We start from the raw sequence: 25994 nt of genomic DNA on the forward strand, positions 1-25994 counted from the left end.
GATGTGAAGGAGTAGAAGCATCGATACAGTGATGCCATAATGCAGTGATACAGTGATGCAATAATACAATAATTCAGTGAAAAATAAAGGGTCTTGACCTCAGGTGACAGGCCGGTCCTGCAGGGACTATTGAGGCTGAACTCAAACGTACCTCGAAATGGCAGACGGATCCCCAAGGCTCCGCCCCAGATTTTCCCATCTTCCCTTCCCTCAGTGACCCAGTAGACCTACCTGGTGAAGGCGTAGGCAGCCAAGATACAACACCACACCTCAGGCTCGAGCACAGTCAAGAACTTGAAGAGCGAAGTGGCCATCTTGGGCTTCTTCATGAGGATGGTGATGCCCACCAGATCGTAGTAGGGCACTGTGAAGTCGACCACGTTCTCCCGCTCGGCCATCACGGACAGCGGCGCCAGGGCGATGTCGGCACGCTTCGAAGAAGAGAAGGAAGAGAGCGTTAAAGCGAGAACGATGAGATCACCTTCAGGAAGGTCCTCGTGGATGGGTGAGGCCAAGATTGAAATCTTATAGGGGAATATAGAGAGATAACAAGACGAGATATTCGAACACGGACAACCTGAGACTTTAGTTTACTAATAGGTCAAGGGCTTTAACTAGGGTGATGCAGGCAAGGTCATCATATTAAGACAGCAGGCAGGATTCGTAGTCATGGGTTTAGATTGGATAAATTTAGGTTTAAGAAGGAAATAGGCAAGAACTGGTTTACCAACAGAGTGATTAACGAATGGGATAAACTTATTAACCGTGTAATGAGCACGGAAACAATTGTTTATTTTAAGATCAGATCAGATAACTTTACAGATAGTGATGACAGGTGGTAAGGGGGCATGGAACTGCCTAGTGTAGGCCATATAGTCTCTTCCAGTTTCCTTCATTCTTACGTTCTTAATGGACTCCACGTCGACGCCTCACCTTTTCGATCAGTTCCTTGATCATTCCGTTCCACTCCAGGTTGTCGTCCATTGTACCGAATTTGCCGTCAGGCGCTTCGTAGATCTCGTACCTGCCGAAGACAGACTCTTAGAACTGTGGCCTTCCAGAAGTGATGAGCATTGAGGTAGTAACTGTTGCTATCACTTAGAAATGGGCCAAAAGGTCTCCTGTCGGCATGCTCCGCCTTTGTAATCCTTTGTAAATGTGGCCTTCCACACGTGATGAGCATTGAGGTAGTAATTGTTGCTATCACCGTGTTCTGCTACACTTCTTTAGACTCTCCTTGACCACCTCGAAGACCTCTTTTCTTTGGCGCGATGTTGTCCCCAAGGATAGAAAAATTGCCTATTGCTAAGAATATCCTCCTCCTCCTCCTCCTCCTCCTCCTTCTCCTCCTCCGCCTCTTCCTCCTGCACCTCCTGTTCCTCCTCCTCTTCCTGTTCCTTTTTCTCCTCCTGTTCCTCCTCCTGCTTCTCCTGTTCTTCCTCCTCCTGCTCCTCCTTCCTCCTCCTTCTCCTCCTGTGTCGTCCTCCTTCTGTCCTTCCTGTTCCTCCTGTTCCTCCTCCCCTTCCTCCCCCTCCTCCTCCCCCTCCTCCTCCCCCTCCTCCTCCCCCCTCCTCCCCCTCCTCCTCCCCCTCCTCCTCCCCCTCCTCCTCCGGGTACTCACTCGAAGTTGACGATCTCCTTGATTTCATTGATGAGATCGATACAGTATCCGTAGAACTCGTCCTCGCCAGCGTCGTTCTTCCTGACCATGATGAAGGGCGGCTGCTGCACCGTCGTGATCTGGTACACTGTCACTGCCTGCAGGAGGAGAGGCCGAAGTGAGCGAGATCACGAAGTTCTTGAAGAAGACGATAGCGATGGTATGGGAGGATGATGGAAATGAATTCAATTGTAAGTATGATCATTGGGAATTATGGATATAGCTTAAGTTGAAACCAAACATGAACATGAAACTAGGTATGATGAATTGAAGAGTAAGGGACAGGACCCCACGAGCGTTGCTCTTTGCCTGTATACTACAGTTAGGTAAACACACACACACACACACACACACACACACACACACACACACACACACACACACACACACACACACACACACACACACACACACGCACACATGACTCGGTGGCGCGGTTGGTAGAGTCTCAGACTGTCAATACGGAGGTATCGGCGGTACCTGGTTCGAATCCTGCCCAGGGCTGAAATTATTCCAGTATCGCTGCGCTTCGAGTCGTTACTCCAACTCTCGTGGGCGGGGAGTTGGGGGTGTGTGTGCGTGTAAAGGTCATAGCATTACCCATAGATCGGACATACGAGCTCTGAGCTCTCTTCCGGGAGGGAAATAGCTGTCGATCACGAGTACAACACGTGATCCAAAGGCCAAGGTGAATCACACACACACACACAAATGCTTTCATGCTTACCTGGAAGTCCTGGAGATCCATTCCGGCTTTGTACTTGATCATTCCGGGCATCCCGGAGTCCCACACGCCGACGCCCTTCCGGGAAGCCGTCTTGCCGCGCAGAATCATGAACTTGTCCATGGAGAGCTGGATGTCTAAGTAGCTCATGCCGTTTCCTCCCCACGTGATGGGCGCCCAGGTGTCGTCCATTTTGACCTGAAATACATACATACATGTAAATATATATATATATATATATATATATATATATATATATATATATATATATATATATATATGTGTGTGTGTGTGTGTGTGTGTATGCAAAGTAGACCACTTGGAAAAAAGAAACTAACGAAGTAGAGCGCTTTCGTATATTACATCTTCAGTTGCACTGAAGATGTAATATACGAAAGCGCTCTGCTTCGTCAGTTTCTTTTTTCCAAGTGGTCTACTTTGCATAAGTGAACACACGTACCCGTGTTCTTATTAGCATATATATATATATATATATATACATATATATATATATATATATATAAACACACACGCACACAAAATTCAATGATACTAATCACAAGAAACGCGTAGTTGTATTCATACTGTTACTTATCCTTCCACTGAAAATGCCTTAGTAGATGGTTTTCTTATATTTTTCGTAATGTTCTTCCAATAGATTTATCAGTTGTATATAAGTATACACATACAGAGAAAGTGAGAAGCTGAGGAGAGAGCATGAGAGCGGACAAACAAGCTGACAGGCTGTAGAAGAAAGTAATAAACAAATAGATAAATAGCAAATGAATAAACAAATAAATAAATGAATAAATAAGTGGAACTCACCGCTTCGAGTGCCGACTTGAGATCGAAGCCACTTCGGGTCGGCGGGCTTCCGACGTCGAAGGCGCTGCATTTGACGAAGTTGAAATTGTCGTACTGGCCGGCGCGGGCGAGGTCTCTGCCGGAAGAAGAAACAGCGACTAAAGACCCTTCCACTCTCTTTCCGGAAGACGTACAGGCGGAGGGGGGGCAAAAGTCACTGAGGAGTCGCAATTGGTGATCATTTCTTCATTAATTGACCTTAGATCCAATATGTGGTTCCAGGAAGATAACTGCTCATACCACAATTGAGGCACTACAGTCGCTGAGGTAATGCTTCTGTAGTGTAGCAAATTTACATACATGTATTTTGTAACAATAAGGCAGTTACTAAAAATCAAAAAGCCTTCAGAGACTTTTGAACCACCTTATAATTATCTATTTCTTTATTTATTTATTTATCATCATTACTATTTTTTTTATTTTTACTTATTTTTTTAAGGGAAAAGTCTTTTGGAAGTGTGACTTTACAAACGAGTGAACAGTGAACAGGAAATAGCAAATAATGTGTTTTCTTCTGTGGGATGACAGAACACCTCTTGGTTGATTTGTTATGGACATTTCTTATGCCCCCTCCCTTTATCCTCCACGCGCATATAAATACCCAGTATCGCCCATTGCGCACGCGTCAGTAAAGGATAGACTTCAGAAACCCATATTGGTTCTCAAATCTTAGATAGTCATCGCTTTTAGGATAAACTAAAGAATCGTAACCAGTGACGTCATCGATATTAGGCTAAAGTCCTAAAGTGACCACAAATTGGTTTAAGTTAGAAGAGATTTTCGCTTCATTGAAACGTATGGCATTCTGTCAACCGCCAATCGATTTTATTCAAGTAAGGGAAAACCTCTGGTAGCTAAAGGATTCGAACCCGTCTCGGTCCACCCTTTCTAGGTCATGGAATGAGTAAAATCATTTGACGGCAGACATAATAAAAGGTCAAGTACCACCCGGTACGAAAGGGGGCGATTCATGGTAAATTTCAAAACATGACGAACTCATAACGAAGCCTCAAACATCTCGTGAACTCCCTCGCCAGGAAGCTCCTTACCCTGCAGCCCTGATTCCCCTGACGAAGAAGTCGAAGTAGAAGGCGGCGTCGATCTCCGGGGTCGCCTTGAGACCGTAGCTCCCCTTGAGCATGTTGAAGGTCCCCTGAACTTTGGTGTTGGTGTCAGGCCTTAGGAAGACGATCGAAGCGTTCTCGCAGCCGCACGCGATGTCGTCCCGCTCCTGAAGAAGGCGCAGAAGGAGTAGGAGGTTACAGGGAAGTCTCTCCTAGGAGCTCTAGGTTAAAGATGGGGGTCTCTTGGGGGTTCTAGGTGACCGGAGATGTGATTTCTAGGTAAGATAATGGGTTAGTTTGAAGTGTTGGATTCAATTAAAAGTACATTTGTCCCCTTTTCTTTCGAAAAGTTTGAAGTGTAGGATTCAATTAAAAGTACATTTGTCCCCTTTTCTTTCGAAAAGCGGAATTCCACACACACACACACACACACACACACACACACACACACACACACACACACACACACACACACACACATTATATATATATATATATAATATATATATATATATGGATATGCATATATGTGTATGTGTGTATATATATATGTGTATATATATATTTTTGCAGAAACCACCGGGAAATTGAAAAAACACACACCTTTGAAAATGTCTAAATAGACGAAAACGTTCGGTATCTGTTTTTTTTTTTTTTTCAATTTCCCGGTGGTTTCTGCAAAAATATTTTATCACGTGTGTTTTGTGATTTCTTTGTGTATATATTTATATATATATATATATATATATATATATATATATATATATATATATATATATATATATATATATATATATATATATATATTTATGGGGGTGCGATGGGTAAGGGATTATAGGTGACAGATGAAAGGCTACAAAAAGTGACAGACGATATCTTGGGGGGTGAAGGGTAGGGGGCAGAATGGACAAAGGGGCATTGAAGTGAAGCAATAAGAAGATAGGCCAAGTGAGCGAAGGGGAGAAGGAGAGTGACGGGGGCGGTGAGGCAAGAGAGTGAAGAGGGAAGGAGGCGAGAGAATTGGGGCGACTCGGCGGGACATACCTTTGAGATGGCAAACCAGGCATACTTGCGTCCGAACATGTCATTGGCTGTGGCGGCGTCCAGAACGGCGCTGATGGTGTCGATGCGTCCCGCCACGAAGTAGTTGACGATGTCAGCGTCCTGGAGGAGGAGGAGGAGGTTAGTACTGACCGGAGAGATGGGGAAGAAGATGAAGTCGTATTTAAAAAAAAAAATCGCCAGTCCTTATGAATATATATATATATTTTTTTTACCTTAGAAAATAGAATTTTATGAACTTTGTTGGTTATACTAAAGGAAATTACCGCTAGATTTGATAGGTAAGTCAAAAGCCAGATAAATGTAAAGAGAAAATCCATGCAAGATTGTTACCAATGTTTGAAACAGGTCGACAGGGCTGACGACAGGTGCAGAAGTTCGCCCATGGGGATATATATATATATATATATATATATATATATATATATATATATATACATATATGTATATATATATATATATACATATATGTATGTATATATATATACATATATGTATATATATATATATATATGTATGTATATATATATATGTATATATATATATATGTATATACAGTATATATGTATATATATACTTATGTATATATATGTATGTATATATATTTATATATATATAATGTATATATGTACATATATATATACATATATATATATATATATATATATATATATATATATATATATATATTCGAAAGTTCGCTGGCCAAGCGGGACAGGGCGTCGTTACTTGCGGCGGATGGCAGTTCGAACCCTGCCACCGGCGAAGTTGAACCAAGGGCATGGTTCATTAAATTCTACGTTACAAAGTCCTCTGTGAGGGGCACCGCCCTATCCTTACGATTGAGGGATTTTGTAACATTAAACTAGATTATCATCATATATATTTTCGGATAAGCGCCTCGCTTGACCAATTTCACGCGCTGATTGAATGAAATCACCTGCCGACATCATAACAACGTCACTAAAGTACAGCAACATTGTGTTACAGGGATCTAACTGGAATTCCACTTAACTGAGTAAAATCACGATGGTTATTTATGTCAAGAGAATGTGATACACACGCGCTTACACACACACACACACACACACACGTGGAAAATTGAATAACCAGGCAATGTAGACGAATTCAAATTAAATTTCAAACGTCATGCAAAGTCGACAATGTATGTCATGAAGCTCTATTGTCTGTTTCGCTTATGTGCGCATTTACAAACGCACACCTCCGTGCTATTTACATGTTATACATTTGTTCTTTTCCTTTCACTCTATTCTTCAGGAATGACCCGTCATCCACGAGGAGCTGAGATGGAAGGGGTGGAGGGGGTGGTGGGAGGGAGTGAAATGGGTGGGATAGGTATGTGCCTCTGACGTGGCTATGGATGGTATTTTTCCAGTTGAGGGGGAATATTTGGAACATGGATTTCTTCCGCATTTTTCTTCTTCGTCTTTTCTTCTTCCTCTTCATTTTTCTTCTTCTTTTTCTTCTTCCTCTTCTTCATTTTTCTTCCTCTTCTTTTCTTCTACTTCTTCCTACTCTTCTTTTCTTTCTCTTTTTCTTTTCTTCTGCTTCTTCCTCTTTTTTCTTCTTAATAAAGGCCCCAGTTTGTCCACGTTTGGAAAATATTCTGAATCACTCTCATCGGAAAGCGATTTTTAGACTTTCTTCAAACTTTCACAATGAAAAGAAAGACTTCATGTGATTCTTTTCATGAACTAAGCCCGGCTTTGCCGTGGGTGCTAGGCCTGTAGCTTCACTCTTGAATTCCATATGTTCCCAAAATAACGTACATCAGTGAATGACTAGCGGGAGCCATCTTCCTCAGTGAAGTCCCTAAGAAAACTATGAAAAACACGAAATTCGCCTGCATGTGTTACTACCATGATCTTTTTCCCCTATATGAGGGGGGTAGTCAAGTCAAAGGCACGTACCTACTCCCACCCATTCCACTCCCCGCGACTTCCCTTAACAGTTTTCCACCAATCCCATATATCTGCTAAACTACCAACATTACCTTCCTGTCTACCCTGTCATAAACCTTTTCCAAATCCATAAAGACCCCCCAAAAAAAAAATCCTTACCTTTTGCTTTCTCGCATAACTGCCTTACTACAAAATTCTGATCCACGCAACCCCTACCTTTCCTAAACCCACACTGTTCCTCTCTTAATCCTCCCAATTAAAACCTTCCCATAAGCCTTCCCAGCTACACTTAAGAAACTGATCTCTCTGAACCTACTACAGAAGTATATAGGGACTCTTCCAATCTCCCGACACTCTACCCTCCCTTAGACACACATTAAACAACCTCACAAGGGGGACGGAGAGGGGGGGTCGCCGATTAAATGAAGCGGCCTTGCTGTGGATGTACTGTGTCTTGCGACACTGCTTCTGACCCAGGGCGGTGGGCAGGGTTCAGGGATGACCCGTCATCCAGATGGTGCTCAGATGAGAGGAAGGGTGGGAGGGGTGTGGAGTGTATTTAGGGATGAAATGGGTGGGAGTGTTTTTATGCCTTTCCCTTTGTGGCTACCTCCCTTGGAAGGGGGAAAAAGCCTTGGTATATGTATGTATGTACAAGCCAGTCCACTAATAATGTACCTCCCTTCTTCAGACACTCGGAAGACCCATCCAACCCAGGTGCCTTACCTGCTCTTATCATTTTTAGAGCTACATGCACATCACCTTTTCTTATTTCTCCTCCGTTTTCTTCTCCTATCATCTTCATTTTCTTAGCGCCTTCCACTGCTACCACCAATTCCCTCCACCCTCCTCCACATTCCACAGCTCCCTAATATACTCCGTCCATCGTACCCTTACCGCCTCCACTTCCGTTAAGATGTCCATCTGCGCCTTTTACCTTCTCTACTTGACTTGCTTCCCCTTCCTAAATATTTTGTTACCCTTAATAAGTTCGGTGTCTGTTACGTAATTTGATTAATACAGTATTATTTATAGGGGATTATGTTAATCTTAGCATAATTATGTTAAATCTGGTCACTTGAGATGATGAGCAGGTGAGCAATAAAGTTTGAACAACGACTGGACTCTTTGGGTCGCGCGCGCAATCCAGTACAGATCCAACACCTCGCACAGCGTAGTTCGTCGACGCCGCTAACTTTTGCATGTCGGCCCTGTTAAGCGCGAGTTCGGTGGGACCGATCGTTGAAGGTGTGAATATTTGATGCTAATAGTCCACGGTTTGTTTGTTTCGACCTTTCTTTCGTTCTCGTTTTCTTTCCATTTCGCTCTCGTCTCGCTCTCTCTCTCTCTCTCTTTCTCTCTCTGTATCTCTCGCTGTCTCTCCGCCAGTCTGCCTCTGACATCCCTCTGTGTGTATAGTCGTATATGCATGTATGTTTGTATGGATGTAGAGAGAGATAGCGAGAGAGAGAGAGAGAGGGAGAGACCAATGACAGGTACTGCAAGTCATGGTCTTACTAGATGGACGTCAGAGATACCCATCTTACTGGAGGTGCAGCCCCAAGGGGCTGACGCTCGGTCTTCCCACTAGGTCTAATATTTTTGCCAACTCCAGTTGTGTGTGCGCGCGTGCGTGTGTGTGTGTGTGTGTGTGTTAACCTGATTGCATTTAACTAATTGTAGTATACAGGAACTCTTTTTTTTCCTTATTTCCCAATATACCTCGTTTTAGTTTCATGTATGGTTCTAGCGTGTGATTCATCATGGTCTTTGGATCACGTGCTGGACTCGTGATCGAAAGCTATTTCCCTCCAGGAAGAGATCTCAGAGATCATATATGACCGATCTATGGGTAATGTTGTGACCTTACATGCACACACACACCCAACTCCCCGCCCACGAGAGTTGGAGTAACAACCCGCACCGCAGCGATACTGAATTTATTTCAACCCTGGGTTTGATTCGAACCCGGACCTCTGTAGTGGCAGCCGGGAACTCTACCAACTGCGCCACGAGTTGTGTGTGTGTGTGTGTGTGTGTGTGTGTGTGTGTGTGTGTGTGTGTGTGTGTGTGTGTGTGTGTGTGTGTGTGTGTGTGTGTGTGTTTGCGTGTGTGTTTGCCTGATTGCATTTACCTAATTGTAGTATACAGGAGGGGAGATATATTCATGAACTTCTTTTTCTTGTTCTCCAATTACCATACCTCATTTTAGATTCATGTGTGGTTCCAGTTTGTGCTCTGTCCTCCATTAATATCCTTTCTGTCTCGCTTCCCGATGATGTGTTTATCATTCCCTAACTGTAGATCAGCTAAGCAGGTAACGAAACCTTCAAGGGCCATAAGTTTCCAACCTGGATGAGTAAACCATCAACGTTGACTTAAACTTCTTTCAATATATTTTCATTTCCTCCTACAATATCTCGCCCTCATCTCCATTTACAGTAGATACCATTTCCTTAGTTTTTGTAATAGAGTTTTTCTTCTGTCCTTTCCATGTTCATATATATGTATATGCAGAAGAAATCACTTGAATGCGTGATTCTAATTATGCCGAAAAACCACAAGGAAAATAATAGAAATGAGACCGAGCGCTTTCGTCTATTCACCTTGAACATGTCTGAATAGACGAAAGCGATCTGTTTCATTTCTGTTATTTCCTTGTGGTTTTTCGGGATATATATATATATATATATATATATATATATATATATATATATATATATATATATATATATATATATATATATATAGTTTCCGTGTCTTTGTTTATTCATTCTAGGTAGCATCTCTCCGGATCCAAACGTCCGTAAACTGGTCATGGTTTGATAACTTCCAAGATCAAGACACTGTTGTGTCTCACAACTTGAACTTGACTTTCTTTGAATGTAAGCCGTCTCTCTTGTACCAACCTAGCCTAAACACGACTTTGATCTCATCTTTCGCTTTCGAGTCATTTATGGTAATTGTGGACGTCATTTTTCCAGTATTATGCTCTACTCTTGTCCCTAACGTTTCTTCCAGGATATGATTCTCTTTCCACCAAGCAAAGATGATATATTTGGTTTTGTCCACTTCATTTAAAATATTTTTCTTCCACACCCTCCAATCTATCCGGTGATTCCATGTTCTGCTTCTTCATAATCTCTGAGGTAAACCGTTTTCTTCTATTGGCCCCCAAAAATTACGATGAAAAATTAATACATAAAAAATTGAAACTCCATTAAGTTACCGATTTTTTTTTCCATATTGTAATGAGAACTTGATCCTTTTTATGACCAAAATCGCGTTTTTCTCTGTTAAGCTAACCAATTTCGGATCTATAAGAGGTTTTGTTCCCCTAATCACATCTTGTAATCATCATTTTCTTGTTCTTGAACTCCATTTCCGTGAAGCCAAGGGTATGCGCCCTTCCGAACACCGGTAAACAGCTTAAAGCGTCATCACACTGGGCTATTTTTCCTCCGACATCTTGGAGCGAGAAGGATTGTGATATGCTGAAGGAAATTTATTTTCCTCCACCATATCAAATGACATTCTATGTCGATTGTTGAGAAAATAAAATAGTTTGCCACAGTGATTTTGGGGCGGAATTTTTTTTGGAGTTGGGCGGCACCGCCGATTTATCGAAGGTTGAAGGAAAAATAGCTCAGTGTGATAACCCTTTTAGCCATCTTGTCGCCACCGTTTGCAATGTTGCTACCCACTCATTGATATCTGAATTAAGAATTGTATAGACAAAAAACGAACTGCTTGGATAAAAAGCATGTATATATATATATATATGTATATATATATATATATATATATATATATATATATATATTATATATATATATATATATATATATATATATTATATATATATATATATATATATATATATATATATATATATATAATATATGACATACAGGAACCCACAGTCGGAGAAAATAAACTTCGAATAAAGAAGAATCCTATATTTCGGCTATCAACTGTAGCCCTCTTAACGAAAGTACGATATATAGGTACTTTCCTGAAGAGGGGTACAGTTGATAGCCGAAATATAGGATTCTTCTTTATTCGAAATTTATTTTCTCCGACTGTGGGTTCCTGTGTGTCATTTACAAATGTGCTACTACATTTCTGTTTAGATATATATGTATATATATGTATATTTATATATATGTATATATATATATGTATGTATATATATGTATATATATATATAATGTATAATATGTAATATATATATATATATATATATATATATATATATATATATATATATATATATATATTGCGGTTTTGTGCGCGCATATTCGTACAAATTTATAGTTGTACATTGGCGTACACTAATACTCGTACATGCATACTCCAAGAAAGACAAAGGCTAATAAATAAAAACTAGACGTATTACTTATTCATATCAATGGTCAAGCTATTCAACAGCATGGCTGCCAAAGTTATGCCTTGCTGTTAAGCGAAATCGATTTGTTTGCCAAAACACAATACCTTACTGTCGTCGTTCTTTCATAAATCTATCGGTTCTGGACAAGTTCACAAAATAGATGAATACATAAAAAATTGATAAACAGGTAAATGGTATATTCATACGCACATACATACACTACTGTAAATAATGTTTTCCCGTCTTTTAGTTGAGGTATATCATTATTAAAGTTACTCCATTCATTTATATTTTTTTTTCTTTAGTCGGTGCTTGTTTTTGTTTAATATATCATACACATTAACAAAGGCTTTTTCCTCCTTACATAGGGGTAGCCATTTAACACTTCCACCAACATGTGTGTGTTCTGATTTGCGAATGTGTGTGTCTGTCTGTCTTTGAACTTTTAATTGTTTGCATTTAATCATTAAGAATGTCGACAGCCGATTTGAATCTTAACTATCTTGATTTTTTGTTGATTTTTCCATATGTTGAAAGAATTTTGTTTTACGTTTCTACAAAAAATATAAATGCGATATTTTAGCACATGACTACTAAATTTGTTTATTCAAATTAATTCGAGCATGACTTGTTATGTCTCTAGTCAACATAAGGTTTATTGATTTGAGTACTATCTTCATGAGGTCAAAAACCTTGGTGTCACATTTTTTTTCTTTCTTCTTTCTTCTTTTCTTCTTTTCTGTCTTTACTTGTCGGTACTTCTGTCTGTGCTTAAGTCAACCCGCTTTACAAAAACGACTTTCAACGGTTGTGAGTTCGTTTGACTGGAAATGACTTCGGTCACCAATCATTTCTTTTTCGAATTTCCAAATATCAAATTATCTTTGTGTCATATACAGTAAAGCTGAATTGACGAACTGAGAGAATGTAAATCTGTACGAATGTTAGCCATATTGCTGAAATGTTCTTGGGGAAGTCTACATTACTGTAAGCAATGTGGTCTTCTTGCTGTTCAAATCCACATCATATGACGAAAACTGGACCAGTGTTGATAGGGTGCTATATTTACGAGTATCTGTGTCAGCATAATTTAAATACTTTAAGAATGGTTTGTGTGTGCGTGTGTGTGTGTGCGTGTGTGTGTGTGTGTGTGTGTGTGTGTGTGTGTGTGTGTGTGTGTTGCATATGCACACATGCGTTTTACTTTGCGTGCAAGTATGTACAATTACATAATTGTACGGAGAGATGTCAAGTGTTTCTAAGTATAGCCATCTTACCCAGAATTCTCTCTTAATGATTGAATTGTGTCCTATTTTTTCAGATGTGCATATTGTAGAAATAAAGAGAAAAAACCAATCTCATTGAAAAATTGGAGAACTTTTCTTAGAATTTTAGGAACCCCGAAGGCACAAATGAAAACAGAAACAAAATTTCGGATACATTAAAAAATATGTATATTCTGTGTGTGTGTGTGTGCGTGTGTGTGTGTGTGTGTGTGTGTGTGTGTGTGTGTGTGTGTGTGTGTGGTAACAACTCTTAATCCAGTTTGCCAATACGAGCAGTGATGACGTCATGTCAGGGACTTTACAATGTCGAGATCTTTATCTCCGAATGCGTGTCCCGTATCGCCTTCACCCTTTCAACATGGTGACGTACTTTATATATTTTGTTCTGGTTGAAGACAGACTATTTTTATGAAGCTGAAAGGGACGGGCGACCTGAAAGGAGTCTTAATTGATCCCTCCCCCTCTTGAAAGTCTCGTCCTTCCTTCATCTGTAGAAAGTCGATTGTATTTGTATAGAATGAAATGTATTGATCGTGTCACAGTGATGAAGGGTGTATCCTACCTCTAGGTAATGATGGAGTTTCCTCACAGCTGAATAAAATCTAATGAATATTGAATTAATCTAAATACTTTTCTTCTGTTTTTCTTATGAGGTCATCTTCTACTGAATTAAATTATCAGTCAGTTGCTAAAAGTTGTCTTGATGTTCCTTAGGACATGGTTAAATTCGTACACGTTGCAGCCTGTTACTACACTACTTCAGCGAGTTTCCGAAAAAGAGAGGCTCACTTTATGGCAACATAGAAAGAGGAATGGATAGATATACGAATTTATACTTCACTACGGAAGGAGGGGGTTCCGTAGCTGAATAAAATCGCCTGAAGGCCGCTAAAAATAAATACTAAATAAATATAGTCTCACGAAATAGCGGAGAAACATAACAGCATATCATAAAACCTTTATCTATGCATCGTTTAATCACCTCAGTAGGAAGTGTGTTTGAGTGATACTACCTACGCCGCGGACCAAGTTCTTACCAGGTGAGTTTATACAGTGATATCCAGCGTTTCTATCCTTGGGGGTGATATTGCACTGAAGATGTGAATTTATAAAAGTGGCAAAGGAGAGAAAAGAAGGAAAATAGAAGTTGAAAGGGAAAGGAAGGGAAGTAGATTTTGAAAGTGATTACCGTTCTTCGGTGACTAGAGATTAATCTCCAATCGTAAAGAACAATGTTGCGTGCCTCTGGTCCATAGGGGGTGTCAATACCCCCGTCGGGAGGCAGCAAAAAAAAAAAAGGTTCAATTTATTCCTTGACAACTTGATGTCCCTGTTTTTTTGTCTCTAAACCCTAAACTTCATTTTGTAAGTATTTTGTAGAAATGAATGAATGAATAAGAAGATAAATAAGTTGGAAATCTTTTGTAAAGAATATAGAAAATAAAAGAATAGATAAGATTAAATGAAAAGAAAAATAGACAACAATAACGAAATAAATAATAAAGTAAAAAAGATAAAGATAATAAAAGTAGGAAATAAAGGATAACAAAATACATTAAAGAATAAATCATTGCTTCTCAACCTGGGGTCCGCGGAATGGTTTACAGAAGTATTTAGGTGACTAGCGAAAGATTACTAAAACACTTAAATCTACAGAAAGGGCACATTTTACATTGTTTTTGTATGTTAATGCTTGACTGGTGAATAAAGTCTTTACAGTTTGAACCATTTGATATCCATTGCGGTACCATTGTATATCTAGTCTTGATCTATTACCGTTTTCTATTCTGTCTCAGATTAATGGAGGTACGGGTCGATGGTCTAAGAACTCTCGCGGAGCGTAACGGGAAAAAGTTTGATAAACTCTGGAATAAGTAATGATTATGAACTGAATAAATGAATGAAATATAATAGATTGGCCTCCAATCCATGTTTCTTTCACCAACACTATCACTCATGCTTTCTACCCCCCACCCCCCTTTCCCTCCCTTTTGGTAATGGACAGAAACGCTCCATCGATTTCAGTGTGCTTTGTGGCCCCCAGCGTCATCACGGCACCGCCCACAGTTTCCTGGCACTGCCCTCCAGTGCCAAAGAGATCGTCTAGATTGATTTCCATCATAAACGACCGATTCATGACTCTGAAACCCGTCTATGCTCGTGGGGCTCTTTCGTCTTCTCTCAGAGACCCCACGATTAAGACTTTTTTCAAGTTCTTCCTATTTGAACAACAAAATTCCAAACACTCCAGTATTGAGAACAAACACACCCAACATATACCAAAACTTCTGGTTATCCAAAATTTCCTTTAAATCTGAACCTTGTACATGATATTGAGTATTTTCCCGAATTATAGAGATTCCCAATAGCAGAGAGAAGTAATTGCAAACTAACGGCCCCTTCATCTTGATTAAAATCACTTCAGTCTTGCCGGTGCCAAGCTAATCACCATGAACCCCCCCCTTCCCCTCTCCCCCCTCCCTACTCCCGTCTCCCCTCCCCCTCTCCCCCTCCCTTCCCCCCTCTCCTCCTCCATTCTTCCCCCCCCTTTCCCCTGAATCCTTATGACCCTCAGGATGTAATCTAATTGCCAAAGTTAACCTAATCATTTTCAGGTCCGAGTTCTAATCCCACCTGACTGACCCAATCGTTTGGTTTTAGCTTCAATAAAATCTGTGTAATCTAAGATGACCTTCAGTATGCGAGTTCACCAGAAAAAAATATGTGAAGTTCGTCATCACAGTGACCAGGGAACTGTACCTGGTACTAGTTTTCCTAATATACCGTTAGGTTCGTTTCACTTGTATCGACTTTTCGCCGTCAACGACACGACCCTGTGCTCTCAAATAACCATGTCTGTCTATGGACGCCTTTACATGTCACGACCACGTATGAAAGCGTCCATAGACATCCATGGTTATTGGAGAGCACGACGTTGTGCCGTGGAAGACGCACGGCGAAAGTCGATACGAGTGAAACATATCTTGTGACGCTCCAGATATCTTATCGTAAGTCGCATCTCTGCCGGATCGAAGTCGTCGTAACATTAAGAGGTCTATTCCGGTCAATGCCTTAACTTACGATATCGTAACATGCGATGTCGTAACTTATAACGTCATAATTTGTGATATTGTAACTTTACGTTTTCATAACTTTCAATTTTGTACCTTACGACGTTGTAACTTGTGACGTAACTGCGACGTAACTTTACTTCGTAATTTGCGAAATCGTAACATGTGATATAATAACTTTGCGACATCACAATTTGGTATATCGTAACTTACGACGTCGTAACGCGCGATATCGTAACTTAAGACGTCGTGATATGCGACATCTTAACTCGCGACGTCGTAACTTTCGACATCGGAAGTGGCAACGTTGTACATCAAAGTCCCGAATTCTTTACGACTTTCGACCAAAAATGGCGTCAAAAATGGAGTTCCCTCACGCACCTTGAGACGTTTCGTCTGATTTCTTGCCGCCGATTCAGAACCTCCATATAAGGCCATGATATGGCGGCAAGGCAAGTTCTGCAATAGGGACTTGTACTTGTGGTCCATCACTGTAAACGCAGAAATACAAATAAGTAGATGGGACACGTATAGAAATGTAAAAAATATACATATTGGAAATAAACTCATCTGCTGGGATTCGAACCCCCGCCAGAGCGGAATGCTTCATATAAGGCGAGGACTGTACCGCCTGTACTACACTCTGGCGGGGGTTTGAATCCCAGCAGATGAGTTTATTTCCAATTGTCAAAATGACACAAATATATATATTATATATATATATATATATATATATATATATATATATATATATATATATATATAATATGTACATATAAAGCCCCTCCATCCCCCATTCCCATCTTTACTTTCTCTCCATCCTTCCCCCGTCATCTCTGACTTTGTCCTAAATAACTCAATGAGACACGCATAGAAAGGTAGAAAATATATTGTACATAATGTACAGTTCTTATACCTACACTCCCTCTACTCTCTATTCCCACCTTCCCTTCCTCTCTATTTTTCCATCGCCAACTCTTGACCGTATATCCCGTTCTCGTGCATTCACACTTACCAAAAGTGTCATCATAGATGATGCCAGCGTTGGTGATGTTCTGTGTGCGGACAATGTCCCTGATGGCTTGCACCATGATGTCCCCAGGGGGCATCAGCTGGACGAGGTATTTCTCCTCCTCTTCCGACAAGTCACGCCACTCTCTAGGGAGGGTCAAATGTCCAGGGAAGGCAGAGACACGGAAAGAAATAACACAAGTTAACAGGGATGTAGTGATATGCAGGGAAGGAGAGGTATAGGAATGGAAGTAGGGTCGCGAAGGGGCAGAGGTGGGAAGGGGTATAGGGAGGGAAAGGGGTAGGGTGGAGGAAAAGAGGGAATTGAGGTGTATCCCACCCTGTTTAACCTTTTTTTTTCCATGATAGAGGCTAAGACAAAGGGCGAAGTAAAACTGAGTAAGGAATTATAAATGAAGATAACAAGAAAATCAACGGAAGAGAGGCACAGAAAGAAGTGAAGGATATACAATAGGAAGGAGAATTAGTAGAACAAAAGAGGACAAGAAGGTGGAAGTAAAGTCGGAATGTAAAGACTGGAAGAAAGAGAGGAAAGAGAGAAGAAAGATAGTATCCTGAGAGGAAGACAAAGAGCTCAGAAGGGAGGAAAACTTCCAAGAAGAAGAGAAGAGAACGAAGACGTCCAAAAAAAGGAGAAATTTTTTGAGTTCCCTTACCTGATGTCACCAGCCTGCCCGTAGGATACTGTGAAGGTAGGGAGGGCCAGGGTCCTTGCGAAGGACTTAATGGTCTCTGACATGAGTCCTATGGTGGTGGAGTCCAGTATGATGTGGGGGGACTCCCCATCATCCACTGCTGCGTCCAGCATGTCGCAGGTCTCGTTCACAGTAGCTTCGATATCGCCTCCTTTAGGTGGGTCGTCGCAAGAGGAAGAAGGAGGGAGGGTGGAGAACAGTACGTGGTTAGATAAGGACCATGAAAGACCACAGATGTAAACATAACACACATTCTCTCTCTCTCTCTCTCTCTCTCTCTCTCTCTCTCTCTCTCTCTCTCTCTCTCACACACACACACACACACACACACACACACACACACACACACACACACACACACACACACACACACACACACACACACACACACACACACACACGTTTACTTCAATAGCAAAATGGTTATAGATGAGGACCCTCGCGTTGGTGGACTGGGTGATAGCCCAACCACAAACTCCATACTTAAGATGGTCTTGGTGGGTAAGGACCCTCGTCTCTCAGAACTACACCAGTCAGACACTTACAGGAGCAGCGGTCTGGTCACCACCCAGCCGTCTGTTCCACCCGCGCCAGGCGGAGGAAGTACATCTTTCATCTACACTCGTATGCAAGGACTCTAAATGCGACAGGCTGTTGTAACGCATGCAGTGACTACAAGATTCCTCCTATTCCTTCGAGTACGGTTAATCCACATGTCATTGCTTATGTACACACACACACACACACACACACACACACACACACACACACACACACACACACACACACACACACATATATATATATATATATATATATATATATATATATATATAAATATATATATATATATATGTTGTTATGAAGGTTGGACAGATGAGTGGAAAGGTGGTAGAGAAACACGGTTTAGAGCGAGAACACTGTATTACTGGTAATACAGTAATACAGTGTTCTCGCTCTAACCCGTGTTTCTCTACCACCTTTCCACTCATATAATATATATATATATATATATATATATATATATATATATATATATATATATATATATATATATATATATAGATTAACAAGTTCTTCCACTGGGACTCGAACCATTGTCTGTGCGGCTGCTTACAAGGCAATGACGCAACCGTTGTACTATGCTGGACGTTAAAACGAATATTCTGGCACTTATCCTAATCATTCACCAACGTCGACTCTCACGGTGCAGTACGTAGTCTTAATATCATCGAGTGTTTTATTTAGGAGAACCATCCGACAAGTGTGTGGAGTTTTGGGGAAAAAATATCTGCCACATATGATCACAGCTATACTAACCTTTCTTCACCATGACCACGTGATTTTTAGCCACAGTGACACCCAGGTTGGAGTTATCGGCGACGTAGCTGATGGCGACTTCCATAGCCTCCTTGGCAACCATGTTACCCTCCTCGTAGACGCTCACTGCGCAGAGAAGAAAGAAGGGAGAGGGGTTTGTAGCCGTTCTCATAAGAGACACTGACAAAGAATGTGAGATTTTGTATAGGGGATAGGTGGGAAGGGTAGGTGTGTGCAGGTGTGTATATATGTATTGTGTCTGTGTGGGTAGATGGGTCTGCATTTACCTATTTGCATCCAGCATGGCGGAAGTATTCCTTGTATTGTTTCATCTGTAGTTCGACCTTTCTACTCAGTATTGGCGCTTCGTAATCATATATATATATATATATATATATATATATATATATATATATATATATATATATTAAACTATATATGTTCAGAGCATGTATTGTCTCCTGTAGGGAGGCTTATTCTATTTGCTATTTTAATTACAAGGTGAATTCCAGGCATATTTTCTACGTGTTTATATGTACACCCTAACTTTTGATTGTTCTTTTACTTGGCAACGTGTGTGCGTGTATGTGTGTGTGTGTGTGTGTGTGTGTGTGTGTGTGTGTGTGTGTGTGTGTGTGTGTGTAAACAAGTTTGGATGCAGAATTAGATTTATCAAGAAGTAAAATAACCAACAAACAGGTAAATAAATCTAACATACCAAATAACCGATTAACAGAGATCAGAACATAAATGTAGGTAATTAAATCTTAAGATACTGAACTGTTTTACATCACTTATGCTCTAGGGCAGGGGTTCTCATTAGGGGTGAAATTCACCCCCAGGGGGGGAATTTTGGGTTTTCTGGGGGTAATTTGTGACCACAGTCAGTTTACGCGGTGAGGAAAGCAATTATAGGTTTTGACCTATCTGGCCTGTCACCTGGGCTGGAATTATACTAATATGGGAAAAACATATACTAATTTGGAAAAAAAAATAAAAGGGTTTTTAGTAATATTTGCATATTATTTAGAATGCACTTTTTGAAACAGGCAATCTTGGAAAGGAGGGGGGAATGACATTCAGACAAATGGTGAAAGGGGTGAATGGGCCAAGTAAGGCTGAGAACCCTTGCTCTAGGGAAAGGTAATTTTGTCCATTGATCATCCAGGTGGCAACATTTGTGTAGACTGGTCATCATCGCCAGTGATACTTTCAATAATGAAAACATTGTTATTATTATCATCGTTGTTATCACTATTACTAGTATTATCATTATCATTAATTATTATTATTGTTATTATTATTATTATCTTTATATATATCTTTTTCTGCATGAGGGGACGGAGAGGGGGATCGCTGATGAAATGAAGTGGCCTTGCTGTGGATGTGCTGTGTCTTGCTGCATTGCTTCTGACCCGTTTTTATTATTATTATTATTATTATTATTATTATTATTATTATTATTGTATTATTGTTATTATTGTTATTGTTATTATTATAATTGTTATTACTATTATCATTATTATCGTTATTGTTATTATTATTATTATTATTATTATTATCATTATTATTATTGTTATTATTTTCATTATTGTTATTATTGTTATTATTATTGTTATTGTTTGTTATTATTATTGTTTTTGTTTGTTATTATTATCATCATTGTTATTATTATTATTATTATTATTATTATTATTATTATTATTATTATTATTATTGTTATTATTATCATTATTATTATTAATGTTCTTACTTTTATTATCACCATCATATTTTTCCTCCTGTACATTTCGTGTCCACTAGGAGATTGTCCTTGTACTTTACAAGATCCGTCGATGTCTTTTGAGTAGGTAAGATTTCCATGTGACAGCTGTATATTCAAAACTTTGAGGTCATTAGCTTTATCATGTATATGCGAACGCTTCTGCGTAAACTTAATATGCATATGTCTTTTTTATTTTGCTTTTAATGTGGTCTGGTTTATATTTCCTGATTATAGTGACCACAAGGTCTTTATTTCATCTTATGAGGTATTTGTTTCCAAAATGTGGCACATCTTGGTCGCTAGTGATTCACCATGGGCTTGAATCACGTGCTGAACTAATGATCGACAAATATTACCTTCTTGGACGAGAGGTCAGAGTTCACATATTGCTCAGTCTATGGGTAATGTTGTGACCTTACCCATACATTAAAACTCCCTGCCCAAAGAATCTGGTGCGATTTGCAACCCTGGGCTGGGACCTAAATTAGGACTGTTTAGATAGGTCAATTTGGTACCGCTACACTAAGAAACCAATAGCCGGTAGTGTTGTATTTTATCTGATATTTCTGGCTTAGATCGTATATCTTACTTAATTCTTCCTATAGAGCTACAGGGGAGTAGAGTTAATCTAGTGGCTTTTGTAGTTTGGCGTGAAGAACTAAAATATACAGGTGGTTACCAATTCCTTCCAGTAGGTCACTGGCTCGTGCGGCAATGATGACTGGCGATAACATTGATCCCTGTGGAACTCCTCTTCTTATTTCTTTCAATCAAAATTTTAATAATATTTCTCTTCCGCCTGGTTTATAGGAAATATTTCATGCATTCCAAGTCTTTTCCATTTATGTTCTTGTGAAATATCTTGTCAAAAGTCTTTTGAAAGTCCATCTAAATGCAGTAATCTCCATCTTTAGACACTTTTATTTTCAAGATCAACTTAAAAAATTTATTCTGACTATTAGACGACTTTATTTGGTTTGAGAAATTTTCCACCTGTCAAGTGGACGCGGAATTAAAATCGATTTGTCCTTCAGTCTGGCCAGTAGGTAGTCCAGATGTTATCTTTTCAACGACGTTATTTTTGGGTTTACACCTTGTGGAAGTTATTAGTGGTTACTATCCCATCCTCTTGAATGGAAAGAAATGGCTTCAGTCGAGTAGATCCGGTGGTTGTTTATCTCTATTACTAAAAATCTGTGACCCGATCGGTTTTCCCAATCTGTCAGAACCCGGCAGAATGCGGACACGCTGACCCCTGTCCGAGAGTAAAGGTCTATTCGATTTTTTTGGCAGGGCCCGACGTGATATCAAGGGCACGTGTACATTCAACCTGTGAAAGATGCCTGAAACTTCAGCAGTAATGAAACGAAGAAACCGCCATTTTTGGAAATGGGTTACAGAAACGAAAAAAATAACAAAACAGCACCTGTCGAAAAACAAAAAGCAAGTTGTGTTTTTAAAACGAGAACATGCCGCTAAATTTCCAACGTTATATCAAACTTGCAAGGATTTCTCCATCAAGGAATCAATAAAGTCATTTCATCGTAAATTTTTGTTGTCTTATAAATAAAAGCGGTTTCGTGTCTGTCTGTCTGTCAGACTTTTTTCTCGATTCGATCGATCGACTAATTTCGATTTCGACGACTCAACCTTGAGCCGTGGACGATCATCGTTAGGCCATGGACGCTCATCGTTGAGTCATGGACGATCATCGTTGAGCCCTGAACGATCATCGTTTTGCAATGGACGATCATCGTTGAGTAAAGAACGATCATCGTTAAGCCATGGTGTCGAAGTTCTCGAAGCTGCCGAAGTTCTCGAAGGTGCCGAAGTTCTCGAAGGTGCCGAAGTTCTCGAAGGTGTCGAGGTTCTCGAAGTTCTCGAAAGTGCCGAAATTGTCGAAGGTGCCGAAGTTCTCGAAGGTGCCGAAGTTCTCGAAGGTGCCAAAGTTCTCGAAGGCGCCGAAGTTCGCGAAGGCGCCGAAGTTCTCGAAAGCGCCGAAGTTCTCGAAGGCGCCGAAGTTCTCGAAGGCGCCAAAGTTGTCGAAGGTGCCGAAGTTCTCGAAGGTGCCGAAGTTCTCGAAGGTGCCGAAGTTCTCGAAGGTGCCGAAGTTCTCGAAGGTGCCGAAGTTCTCGAAGGTGCCGAAGCTCTCGAAGGTGCCGAAGTTCTCGAAAGTGCCGAAGTTCTCGAAGGTCTGGAAGGTCTCGAAGTTCTCGAAGGTCTCGAACTTCTGGAAGGTCTCGAAGATCTCGAAGTTCTTGGTCGTATTTCTTTCGAGGTTGTAGAAATTTTCAAGAAGCACTATTACGCAGGCTACAACAATTTTTGTGGTAATGGTGGAAGAGGACACAGGCAATACCAGTTGTACTATTTAGAGCGTAGGTTCAAGACATTTAAAAGAAAGTACCCCAATTGTGGTCAAGGTTGCACGTTGGACACAATGCCTCTGCCCGTTTCCATGGGCGCCGAAACGGAGAAATGATAATTCGTATTTGGACCTATACTTTTATTATGACAGAGACCAACAATTAAAGATTAGAACTGCCCGTGTAACACGAAAGCGAAGCGAGCGATCCGCGCAGCGGGTCTTGCCGAAGGCCAAGCACCCCTGGCGTAGCCAGGGCTGGCGTAAGCCAGGTGCTTGTCTTATAAAAATTCTTAAAGAGCACTTTCAACATTACGCTCTTGGTCGATTTAGCTTCCGATTTTTTTTCTTTCTTTCTTTTTTCTTGGAGTCTTGCTAAGAACTGGACAAAGCGTATGGAGTAGGAACGAAATGCACGTATTTGTGAAGGATATATCGTGTATTTGGTCAGTTAACCCATTAAACTCCGATGACAAGATGTCTTGTCATTTGGTCAAATAAAACAAAAAACCATAAAACACCAAAATGTTTGATCAAACACCAGAAAAATATGACATCAGTCCTCGCTTTGCTCGCGAGCGAAGCGAGGATTGACGTCATATTTTTCTGGTGTTTGATCAAACATTTTGGTGTTTTATGATTTTTTTTTTTATTTGACCAAATGACAAGACATCTTGTCATCGGAGTTTAATGGGTTAAACCCAATGGACTTCGTCACTGGATCTCCCCACCAATAGGCAGAGGCGTTGGAGTCGCTCTCAGACCGAAAACATTGACCTAATTCAACAAATATCCAAAGACAGAAGGTGATTCACCGCTATGACGTGGAATCAAATAAAGCAAAACCAATAGATGTCATTGCTCTCAGTGCTGGTGCCTGCATTGTCGTAAAGAAGCGAAAGTCCCAGGAAAGATAAGGCAGTGATATGTCCAGAGGTAAAGATAGTGCCAAGAAATGCATACCGATCGATGTTGAGACAATAGCGTCATTAGGGAGAATGATAATGTCTATTGGCAAAGATGGTATGTGGAACAAAGACGGTGGGAGGGAACAGAAGGAAGGGTAGTGAGAGTTGGAATGATGAAGTGAAGAAGGTAGTAAAAACGAAGAAACGAGCATTCAGGGACTAGTGGCAAAGTAGGATGAGAGAAAAATATGAGGGAAGCAAAACAAAAGATAAAGGAGGCAGAAAGGAAAGTAAATGTAAAATGGGAGAGGAGTATGACAGAAAACTTTGAAAGCAATAAAACGATATTTTGGAAGGAAATCAAGAGAGGAAGGGGAGGTGAGTCAAGTAAAGAAGAAAAGGTAAAAGGCGCAGATGGACAAATCTTAACGGAATAGGAGGCGGTAAAGGATTATGGGCGGAGTATTTTAGAGAGCTGTTGAATGTGGAAGAGGATAGGGAGAGATTGGTGATAACAGTGGGAGGCGCTAAGAAAATGACGGTGATGGGAGAGGAGAATGGAGGAGAAATGAGAAAAGATGAGGTGCAAGTAGCTCTAAAAATGATGAGAGCAGGTAAGGCACCTGGGTTAGATGGGTATCATGCAGTGTCTGAAGAAGGGAGGTACAGTAAAAGTAGGCTGGCTTGTGAGGTTGTTTGATGTGTGTCTAAGGGAGGGTAGAATGCTGGAGCACTGGAGCCTGTATAGTTCCGCTTTACAAGGGAAAAGGGGACAAATGTGAGTGCACTAATTTCAGAGAGATCAGTTTGTTGACTGTTGTTGGGAAGGCTTATAGGAGGGTTTTAATCGAGAGGATTAGGAGAAGAATAAAGGGAGTAATTGATGAGGAAAAGTTAGTTTAGGAAAGGTAGGGGTTGCGGGATCAGATTTTTGTGGTAAGGTAGTTATGTGAGAAAGATTTAAGAAAAGAAAGAATGCTTTTTGGGGTTTTATGGATTTGGTAAAGGCTTATGAGAGGGTAGACAGGAAGACATTGTGGGAGGTTATGCAGATGTACGGGATTAGGGGAAAGCTGTCAAGGCAGTCAAGAGTTTTTATTTTTACGAGAGCAGTAGAGCGTTTTAGAATGGGAAGTGGAAATAGTGAGTAGCTTGAGGTAAATGTGGGACTGCGTCAGGGATGTGTCATATCACAGCTGTTGAATGTGTGCATGAATGGGGTAGTGCGAGAGGTTAATGCGAGGGAAATGAGTAGGGGACTGGAGGTGGTTAAAGAAAATGGAGAAAAGTGGGAGGTGAGCCAGTTGTTGTTTGTTGACGAAACTGCGATTGTGGCAGGGTCAAAGGAGGGATTAAGGCAGTTAGTGACGGAGTTTGGGAAGGTATGCGATAGGAGGAAGTTGAAAGTAAATGTGGATAAAAATAAGGTGATGAAATGTACATAGGTAGATGATGGCAGTAAGTTGGAAGTAAGTCTTAAAAGAGAGAAACTGGAGGAAGTGGATAGCTTTGGGTATTTGGGGTTACATGTGGCAGGGATGGGAGGAGTGGAGGTAGAGGTAACTTGTAGATTGAGGGAAGCAAGTAAATGTCTTGGAGGATTGAAAAGTGTTATGGGAAATAGACATCTGGGAGTGGATGCAAAGAAGGAATTGTATTAAAGGGTGGTTGTTCCGACGGCATTGTATGGGACAGAAACTTGGAATTTAAGAGAGGCAGAGAGGAATATTTAAATGTGTTTAAGATGAAATGTCTAGGAAGTATGATAGGAGTTACTAGATTAGCTAGAGTGATAAACGAGGAAGTGAGGAGAGCGAAAGTAGAAAAAGAGGTGGTTGATAGGGCTGATGAAAGATTGTTGGGATG

The 25994-nt window shown here is 40.5% G+C and overlaps 1 protein-coding gene across 2 annotated transcripts in view; it reads right to left on the reverse strand.

Annotated features, from left to right (window-relative positions):
• The window catches only part of Ir25a (ionotropic receptor 25a), a 56125-nt gene that overhangs the window by 18938 nt on the left and 11193 nt on the right, over positions 1–25994 (reverse strand). Inside the window, exons 3-13 of one of the 2 annotated variants that reach the window (XM_076204183.1) lie at positions 19091–19216; positions 17732–17921; positions 17059–17201; positions 16425–16534; positions 5357–5476; positions 4298–4479; positions 3210–3324; positions 2388–2582; positions 1622–1758; positions 934–1024; positions 232–431 (exon numbers count right to left, since the gene is read on the reverse strand). In XM_076204183.1, coding sequence (XP_076060298.1) covers positions 232–431; positions 934–1024; positions 1622–1758; positions 2388–2582; positions 3210–3324; positions 4298–4479; positions 5357–5476; positions 16425–16534; positions 17059–17201; positions 17732–17921; positions 19091–19216 — 1609 coding nt within the window. Of the gene's footprint in view, positions 1–231; positions 432–933; positions 1025–1621; positions 1759–2387; positions 2583–3209; positions 3325–4297; positions 4480–5356; positions 5477–16424; positions 16535–17058; positions 17202–17731; positions 17922–19090; positions 19217–25994 lie in introns of those variants that run through there. The other variant, XR_012967380.1, reaches the window with a different exon arrangement.

This window comes from Oratosquilla oratoria, chromosome 21, assembly GCF_046742065.1.
Source record: "Oratosquilla oratoria isolate Oo_2021 chromosome 21, ASM4674206v1, whole genome shotgun sequence".
NCBI lineage: Eukaryota > Metazoa > Arthropoda > Malacostraca > Stomatopoda > Squillidae > Oratosquilla > Oratosquilla oratoria.